The 11,076-nt window shown below is 26.8% G+C and overlaps 1 protein-coding gene across 1 annotated transcript; it reads left to right on the forward strand.

Annotated features, from left to right (window-relative positions):
- Positions 1 to 6,326: 6,326 nt before the first annotated feature.
- LOC126552512 (uncharacterized) lies at positions 6,327 to 8,467 on the forward strand. Its single transcript, XM_050207224.1, has 2 exons — positions 6,327 to 6,332; positions 6,680 to 8,467. Exons 1-2 carry the CDS (start codon positions 6,327 to 6,329, stop codon positions 8,465 to 8,467), a joined length of 1,794 nt encoding a protein of 597 aa, XP_050063181.1.
- The last annotated feature ends 2,609 nt before the right edge of the window (positions 8,468 to 11,076 follow it).

Genomic DNA, 11,076 nt, shown 5'->3' on the forward strand with positions numbered 1-11,076 from the left:
AATTAAAATCAAACCATTTAAAAATATCGAAACGGCTTAAGAGGAAATATGATCGTGATTTATACAATTAATTGATTTTGAGAGATCGGTAAATATTATAATGCTTTATTACAATGATGTACTTTTATTTCGACTGAATCCTGGAGCACTTTTTATAGTAAGAAAAATGTTTCAATTTTTAACTTCAATAAATTTTATTTCTGGTAGGAAATGAATTTAATTGAAACCTTGGAGAGGGAGGTTAAGTACCGAATTCCCCGTATTTTTCTTAATTATCTGGAAAATCAAAAATATTTACCAGTTTTTTTTTTGTGTGTAATTTAAAAACGAAAAATCTTAAATTCTTGAAGTGTTCACTAAATGTTTATATTTTTATTTTATATACCAACAATACGATTTATAAAATGACTTATAATATAAGAACCGTTATCCTGCACCAGGAGTTAACCTGTAATTCAAATGTTTAAGCTATATTATACATTCCTAGTTTTAACATTAACTATTATATAATATCGAGTAGAGTAAACAAATTTATCTAATTTAATAAATACTTAATCAAATACAATTTACGGTCCGGTTCAATGCTAAATATTTTCACTCCACCTCGTATCCAATGTGGACATCCACGTACATCAAATCGGTTTTATAAACTATAAAGTAATAGCTAGGGATCACTGCACATCCGTAACACGTTTGTGCATGTAGCAGTGACTTTTTTACTTTAGTTTTACATCGTTTAATTTGTATTGTTTCATTTAGACTCGCCTCACGTCTATTCAATATTGATGGAGTCGTCTTGCTCGTCACACAGACACACAAACACACACTGCGACAGCAGTATTGTCTAAACATGTATATAATACGTGGGCTAAATAACAGAAAGTCCACTGTCCAGCAAAAACAACCCTTCCCCTCCTCCTCCCTCCGCCGCCGACTCAGCGCCCATAAATAAATAGCTCTAACAGGAACTACATATTCGCGGACAGGTATACCTCTATTATACGTATAGAGACAATCAACCAGAGGGTCGTCACCGTTGTCATTATTAATGTTTTGTCTTCGTTCGTTCCGCATTCATCGTGACTAGCTTCTCTTTTATACACATGCGTGTATATACTTACGCGAATAAATATATACGTTACGATTACTTGTACCACGCCAACGACATATATACAATGTAAATCCTCACCATATTTGGTTTAAATATCCTACATATATGTATATATGTAAGTACCTACTACAATCGAAAAGAGGTCACATTGTCGGTGGAGATGAGCAATCAGTAAATTAAAAAAAAAAAACGAGCAAGTTGGGCAAGTGGGTACCGTTCTGCTGTACATTAGGGGGTGGGGTTGACATCGGACTAGGGAAGGTTAAATTTGAATGCAATGATAGATATCATTGTATACGAAAAACGATTCTGAACGAAAATGATTTGTCAGCCTAGGATATAATTTCCAGTGGTTGGTGAAAAAGGTGGTTTATGTTTTAATGGCCTGAATACACCAAAATTTAAGTTCTTTTATAATTATTGTAAGCTAAACTTATGAAAAATCTTGTATTAAATTTTCATCTCTTAGCTACCTATACAAACATTTTTATGAATTTTACCTACAAAATAATTTGCAAATATTTATAATTTTGACGAATTTTCATCGTTTTACGATTGTAATAACGATTTCGGATTTTTTTTTATCACTTTAAGAACAACTTATAAGAAACCTTGTATTAAATTTTCAAAATTTTCTGGTCAGCCAAAAAATTTTTATCGTTATTTTAAAAAAAATACTTAGAAAAATTGAAAATATCAATTGTTCAAAAAAAGTCAAAATTCTTTAATTTAACTGTGTATGGAGAACGCTAATATAAACATTTTGTGAAAATTTCAAGTATTTACATCGATTAGTTTTTGAATTATAGCAAAATAAAAAATTCGATTTTGACGAAAACTGGTTTTGCGTAAAAATTTCCGTTTTTCCGTAATTTTTTTTTTTTTTTTCTCGATTTTTTTGAAAACTGTTGGAAAATGTTTACTTTTTACCTCTATAATGCACCAAGGATATTCACTTTTCCATCGGAAACCACCCCCGAAGTTTGAAATTGAAGCATTATTTCGACTAGTTATGCTGTACACAGACACAAAAACAAAACAAAAAAAAAAAAAAAACATACATCATTGTAAAATCAATACATTCATCACTCCGTTCAGAATCTAAAACAAATTATTTCGATTTTCGTATAACTTAACTACTTAAGCATTATTATTATATCATTGTACATATTGTACATTGAATATGCAGAATAGAAGGCTATAAACCATAAACCACAAATACTCTCCTCACACTACAAAAAAAATGATAAATGTTTAGGCCTTCAAAGTGTTACCTATTTAAAGTGTTGAGTATTTACTTTTTATGTGTTAGAATTGTTAGATAATAGATATCTATTTTCTATCATTATATTTATTTTATATTATTTAAAGGTATATTCTGAAGTTCTGAACTATGTTTTTCTAGATTCTAAGACTAATCTAAATTACTAAAATGTTATCGTATTTACGTGATAATGTACGTATAGCACAAAGATAGTGAATAGCTGCAAGCCCCAGAAAATATTTTTACACTAAATTAACCAAAATCATTATTAAACATGCAATTTTGTGGAATTTAAAATATCTACAAAAAAAAAAAAAAGTATGCATATCTAATTTTGAAACTTTTGTGTTCTAAGGGAACAATTAATGTGGAACTTTGAATTAAATTTTCAAACGTGATTTATTTAAATTGAAAATATAAGATTTTAACTAGTAATTTTGAAAGTCAACATAAAGTATATTATATATCATAAATCATAATACGAGTTTAGCCAGTTTATATTAAAAACCACAATCACATGTACCTATAACTACGTTAACTATGGTCTATAATAGAGAGTATACCTACGTTCCGTTTAAAATGGGATTGTCTTTCTTTTGAGCATCATACCCTTGTTACGACGAAGTTCGAAAAAGGAGATTTTTTTGTCGTTTTTAGAGGATATAGTACCATTTTAATCCCATTTTATGTACGTAAAAGAAAAAACATGTACCAGAAACAGTATTTTACAATTTATATTGAATTAATAAAAATCGTAATTGAAACTAAAATAAATAGGTAGCTGATAACAAAAAAATTTTCATCTAATAAGTGTTAAGTGACAACTTTAACAATATTATAAACTATAAGCATAATAATTAAGTTAATTTTGTATTTACAGAAGGGGAGATGGATCTTATTGTTTTACTTTTTTCAAGGAAATGTACTATATTCACCGATGAATATTTTTATAATACAAAAATACAGACTTTAGTACTTGGGAACAACTGTTTTGACGACGAATGACGTATGAATAATAATTAGTTTTAGAAGTTTAGTAAGCAGTACTATAGGTAATCCAACTAATCGATCAATCGAGTGGAATTACTATATTTTACAGATAATAATAACACCAATACACAATCGCGGCCAGTATAAAAAATTGGCATATCACCGCTCACTCATAATAACACCAAATAAAGTCATAAGTAAGCTGCTAAATGTCTGATTATCAAAAAATTAAAATGTTGTATTATAGTTAAAAGTAAAGTTGTAAATATTTATAATAAAATAATAATAAAAAAATGTTTAATGCCACATACGTTTGTAATAGGTATTCAATTTTATTTTCTCAAAACATAAAATGTCAAGTAGGTACTTAGGTAGCGTGTTTATCATGTTATACACAACATTATACTATAAGGATTATAGTATACATTTTTTTTAAATTATTTAATTTTTTTTCTTACCTGGAGCATAACTTAAATTACCAAAATACTTCATAACCAATAAGATATACCTGTGAAGTACATCAATAATTTACAGTTATCAAAATAATATGTTATATTGTAGTCTATAAAATATTAAATGCATTAACTGTGGTGTACCTGCAAGATTACTGATATTGTATTTAATTTTGGTTATTATCAAACACATACATACAGAGTGGATCACAGGAATAGGCCAAAAACTTGATTAATTTCAAGTAAGTCACACTTACAATGATTTAATTAATAATTAATTATAGATAAAAAATAAAATAATATCTCAATTTTTAAAAAATACATTGATTTTGAAGTTCTGCACTTTTACCATAGATTTAATGTTTTTAACAAATGAATCGTACGCTAACACATAATTAACGAATCTACACTGATTCATTAATTCATTATGCTAACTTAAACATCATTATCTGACGGACTGCGAATGTGCTTATCTAGACTTCAATATTCCTATTCTATTTTCTTGAGAAAATCTCATCTATTTTTGGTCCTATTATCGTGACTACGGAGTAGTTTTCCATTTTTACACAGCTTTTATATTATGGCGCAATACAGCTCATGTATGCAAGGATTTTAAATAACAATAACATACCAACTCATTATATAAAATAGTAAAATATAAACCCGATCTGTCCACACTTACCGAACGGTGGGAGTTACAAAACACGTATATTTATACGTAGGTATATGGTATCCGGATGAGCCATGATAATTGATAAATCGTGTAAAATGAGACACCCGTAAAATTGTAATTAGGTAATACAAAATATACATCATCATACATAGTGGTGACGTTTGATTGTCGTGATGATAATAATATAGTTTGATGGAATAGTATGAGATGATGATAGTGGACAATCCACTTGTGTAATAGTATGTTAGTACTTATATATAAAAACAGATACTTTATTTTGCAACGATGAAATAGTAATATTACCAACGTTCGACGTAGTTTCATCAATTTCAGTGAGTGCTTATTTAATTAATTATTTAACTATTTACTGTCACACATGCCTATAAAACTACAAACCTAACTCATAAGGAACTTAGTATTAAATGTCGAGAAATTTGACTTTGTCAAATAAATTTTAACGACATTCGTAAAAGAATAATTAAACAAACAGTCAAAAACGAATATTTAAAATTCCTATAAATAGCCTTTAAATAAGGGAAATATTTTAAAAATTAAATCATGCAAAGAAAATGCTAATCTAAATAACTGGTAATATTTTCAAATATCTAAGACTTATACTTTTGGAATAAAAATAAATATTGAAAATCGTTTAAGGATAAATCGTTATCGTTACACAATTTCTTAAAAATTTAAAATTCAGACGCTCATAACATTTATTTTTATATCTATTTAAAGGAAAACTTATAAACAACTTAGTGTTAATTTTTTTGACCTTATATATAAATGAAAACATTTTTATGAATTTTCGACTACAAAATTACTTGTTCATTTTTGCAATTTTTTACATATTTCGTACAAATTTGAAACTTTAAACGTTTATAAAAAAATTGTAAACAACGATTTTTTAACTGTAATAAAAACAACTTATGAGAAACATTGTATTACATTTTCAAGTTTTTTTGTTCATTTAAAATATTTTATCGATATTTCCAAAAAAAAATAACTAAAAAATAACTAAAAAAAAAAAAAAAAATCGAAAACTTCTATTGCCTATAAACAAATCGATTTTGTCGAAAACTAGTTTTGTGTAAAAATTCTAGTTTTTCCGTCATTTTTTTGTTGTTTTCACCGATTTTTTCTAAAACTACTGGACACTTCTTACTTTAATAAATAAATACACTGTATTTAATACAGCTGTAATATTTTTAATATCCGTGGGTATTGGGTAAGCGATTTATGTTAAATACATTATTAGGTACTTACTAATTATTATAAATGATAGTAAAACGTTTCCCAACAAGCAATAACAGTGTAGGTACTCGTACATATTTTGTAAGGACATAATTGATTGAAATACAACATAATAGAAATGAATTATTAAATCATTAGATTTTTTTTTTATATAACTTATAACTTATTAAATAAATACTAATATTCATAGATAATGGATAAATAACATTTAATACAAGAATATATATTTTTATTTGATAAAATGTCATATGTTTAAATTATACATGTGAAAAGGTTACAATTATGTGTACCAATTATTATAATAAGTAATAACATAACAAGTATAAAAATATTGTACTTATTTATTTTAATGTAGAAATAAAATTCCATCTGTAAAGATTTAATAATAATAAATAACATATTATTGCAGTCAACTAATATAATAGTACAACTATGATAAAATATAATCAATATAATTTATTCCTAGGTACAAATGTAACTATTCATGTATATACAATGTAATATATAAATATCACAGTGTTATATTCTAATAAATGTTTAAAGTAGATTTACAATTATAGGCGTACTTAAAGAATGTGAAACCAAATGCAAGTAACCAAATTAAAATAAATACCAAGATCATTATATTATAAGAAAACAATTATACAACAATCAAATTTAAAACTAAATACCAATCATACAATTACGCAATAAACATGGGGGTCACATAAGCGACCTGACCGCGCCAGATGACCTGATGTAGTGTGGTGAAAGTGTATAAAAACCACAACTTCCATACAGCATCCTGCATTGTAGTAAAAAGTAGTAGTAGTGCAATGTAAAAGAACGTAGTGTAAAAAGGTTGTGTATAAGAGGTAGTGTGAAAAATCTAGTGTAAAAACCTCATCAATATAATATGCAAGTGACCAGTGTAAAACCTCACCACCGCAACATAAAAGTTTGAAGTAAAAGATACATCACCAACATCAACGACTCAAGAAACACATCAATACCGAAGATATCAGGAGGATTGGACAAGATCGATTCCCACAGACAAATCCTATATATATTTTCGAGAAACTTTTAAAAATGAAGATGATAATTTTTACAAATTGACATCATCTACTAACGACAGTCTGGGTTTACAATATGAAGTTGTTGGTAAAGCTAAGTTATATAAAAGTAGTTGGATTATCAATACGTATTTTGATTTAAAGAATTTAGATAATAGATTTAATATTAATAAGGCAATGTTAAAATCAATTAAAATGTACGTTAATGTTAGTGATACAGCTAGACTTCGGCTTAAAAAACATGAACTTGCGTTAGAAAAAGAAATTGATGTAATTAAACAATTAGCTGAACACAATAAAAGGGTAAAAAGATCTTTCGAATTTGGGAGCTCGGCACTTCAATGGATGTTTGGTATTGCCGATGCCGACGATGTTCGAAGATATGATAGCTCAATAAATAAAATGGAAAAAAATCAAGATAAAATTTTAAGAATAGTTCACGATCAAATATCGATTTTGATTAGCACAATTTATAACTTTAATGATACTGTCACGTCATTTAATGAAAATAAAATTGTATTTGATAATAATATGAAAAGGGTTGAAGACAATTTAAATAACTTTAGCAATGAACTATCTAAAGAAAAAAAACTAATATTTGATATTGAATTAATTAATTTGATTAAAAATAATATATTCGAATTGGATATGTTTATAACTAGGCTACAGAGAATGATATCCAATGCTCAAATGAATAAGGTAGATCCTTTTTTAATGACGCCCTATCAATTATTATCGGAAATAAAGAATATTGAAAATATTCTTCTCAATGATTTAAAATTACCGGTAAAGTTCAATTTAGAAAACATTCATGAAGTATTTAAAATAATCAGCGTCCAACTACATTATATTAATGATAAATTAATATTTTTAATAAAAATTCCTTTGTGTATTGTGGACAATTTTAACTTGTTTCATATTTTACCAATTTACGTTCCAATTAATGAATACGGACAATTTCTTCATATAACTGAAAGTCCAATGTACTTATTAGCAGACGAAATGGTTACAAAATATTTTGTATGGCCCAATCTCAATAACTGTATAGTAGTAGCTAAAATATTCGTTTGTGTTTTTAATGGAATGATACACAACGGTGAGTCTGATCCCATCTGTGTAACACAATTATTAAAGAACTCTGCAGTAACTCTACCACCACAATGTGAAACATATATTACCGAGTTCAAAAAAGAAATGTGGTATCCGTCTTATTTTAAAAACAATTGGTATTTTGTGTGTGAAAAGCCGACGACCATAACAATAATTTGCAATAAACAAAATAAAATCTTTAAAATTAAAATTAAAAATTCCGGAAAGTTATACTTAAAATCTGAGTGTTTCGCTTTTACTACGAAAGGTGTTCTTAGAACGGAACAATCGTTAGAATCATCACTCCCTGTCATTTTACCAATAGACTTATCAATTTTAAATGATTCTTGTTGTAATATGCCTATCAACCAATCATACCCGAAACCAATTTACTTAAATAAAATAAAAAATCTCAAATTTAATAAAGACGTTTTTAACCGAATAAACTTACAACTAGACCAACAAGACAATTTAATTACCTCCCTTGTTGTAGATAAAACGTATGACTTCGTTTATACAAATAAATACTTAATTTTAATTATAATTGCAATATTAATATATTGTTTTTTTAAGTACCTATTTTAAAAATAAAAATAAAAAGTCAGCCTTAGAAAATAATATAGAGCTGGGATATCGTCCCTGTGCTTAATAGAAAAAATAAATTATTTTATAATTTATTGTTTATTATGTTCATAAGTTATAATTTATAACTTATAATTTGATACTCAGTTTTTTCAATTGTTTTCAACAATTCACTGATTATTATAATACTTGATAATTTATGTAAACAAGTAAAAAAAATATGTTGTATTATTAATTATTATACTATTATGTTGTATAATTGTATTATTTATTTATTTATTTTTTAATTTAATTATACTCTATAATTTTAATAATATTTTACTATCAATAATAATCGATTTTTAATCATTATATTATGTTCTTATATCATGCAATTAATATGTATTAATACTATATGTCTATATTAACAATATAATAATTAAGTATTGTTTTTATTCAATAATAGCTAATTGATTTTTAAGGAGTTAACAATTACACAATTAAACCAAACTTTTTGTTTTTTATGACCAATATTCAACAAGTTAAGAAATCTAATTCCTATGCGTGGCATTTAAAATGTTGTGTATTTAAAAGATAGCTAATAGCTGTATACTAGTATTGTTATTTCATTTATTTGCAGCAAAAGAAAAATCAAATTTATCGCAACATTTCAAACAGGTTGAAAAAAAAAAATTGTCAAAATCGGATAATTATTTTCATAATTTTATTTTAAAATGTAAATTAAATAAATACTAATAGAAATTTATAATAAATGTTATGAATAAAATAATTATTATTGTTATACTACTGCGGCCGTAGTCAATAATCATAATTATTTATAGTTTATCGCGGGCGGTTGCGTACTCGTCAAAAATCAGTTATGAACTATGATGCGGTTGTTTTAGCGGGTCGGGGGTAACGAATGTTATCGAACGCTGCCGTAATAAAAATGGAGCAGCACCAGTCGGTATAGTAATTGTATGCGTTTTTCTTATAAAACATAGTTTGCGCGTTCTAGTAATATGGGCTACTGAGTGGTTTTATTGTAAAAACACCTATGAACAAAATTGTAAAGAAGATTTTTATCTGGTTCCGTAAGAAAACCGATTTTTGATATCTTTAAAATACTATGAAATATAACATGATCAATGAAACACTTTATTTATACTTTTTTAAACAGTTATTTTTAGGACTTAAAATTATAATTTCAAAAATCGGACTTCTTACGGAACCAGATATAAATCTCCTCTACAATTTTGTTCATAGGTATTTTTACGATAAAACTACTCAGTAACCCATGTCATTTGAACGCGCAAACATGTTTTTAAAGGAATTTTTCAAGTGATTTTTTTTCGTAACACGTCCTCTTAAGCTTAAGCTTACTTTGATTCACCATTTTCTGAGTACAAACCTATATTGGTATATTTGCTTTATTGTTTAAAAACTTAAATTGTTTATATAATCATTTGCACTGCCTAACATCCAATAATATTCATCCTAAATCCTATATCCAAATTTCAGTCTTTATTCGACCTTTTCCAATTTGTACCAAACATCTACCAATATAAACTACAACCCGAGTCCAGTGTTACATAACTTGTGTAAAGAGTAATAATATCGTAATTAATAGTGATCATCGACTCATGACACCGAGATATCTATACAATCCAAAATAATACAACTATATATCTACAAAGAAGATAAGTGGAATTTCAATCTATATAGTTTCACATCGATTTAACAATATATCGTAGCAGAATAAAGTAATGTAGACAAGGCATTCAATTACTATCATTTAATAACTTATCTCATTTAATTTAAATCACACTCAAATATATTACCCATATGACCTATTTACTTTACCAATCACCAATTTACTACCACCCCCCTATACCGTGCCGATAATTTTACTTATTTTATTTTACTACAACAAATTTAAAAAAATATTATAATAATTAATACATTTTATACCAATACATATTTTTATTACTTAAATTTTAAACAAATATACATTTTTTTAATTTTAATGGTTTTAAACCATTTCATGCTGTAAATTTGGATAGACATTGGTTTTATTTTTATAACGTTGAACATTTTGAAGAATTATTTTATTGGTGAGACTAGAAAAAAAACCCGCTAAAAGCTTTGTACTCCATCCAAACGTTTGATACAAAAAATGAATATTAATACCTGTATCGATGGTTGTTACTATTACATTTGCAACAAAGAATATCACCATTATCCCCGACATAAAAGTCCCATTTGTCGTAAACCAGCCCCATAATTTATACAACTTATCTTCGACCATTTTTCCAAGTGTGTGTTCGTCTATCAAATATTTGAATTGGATACCTTGATTTACTGTATTATAACCCATGGACTGTCTAACTATATTGTTTTTGACGGCTTCCACTTCTTGAGAGTATATTATATGTTGTTGGAAAGCTTTCGTTGTATCTTTTGTATTGTGTATGCCAGAATTCATTAAAAAGTCTAGATTTTTGTATGTCCATGTCCATGCTGAATTTGGTTTCAATTTTTGTGGCGTTTTTATTTCCTGGACATTAGGGGAAAAACCATACCAATTGCCATCTAAATTGAATGCAGGTGGATACAATGAATTACAATTAATT

The sequence above is a fragment of the Aphis gossypii genome, chromosome X (assembly GCF_020184175.1).
Source record: "Aphis gossypii isolate Hap1 chromosome X, ASM2018417v2, whole genome shotgun sequence".
NCBI lineage: Eukaryota > Metazoa > Arthropoda > Insecta > Hemiptera > Aphididae > Aphis > Aphis gossypii.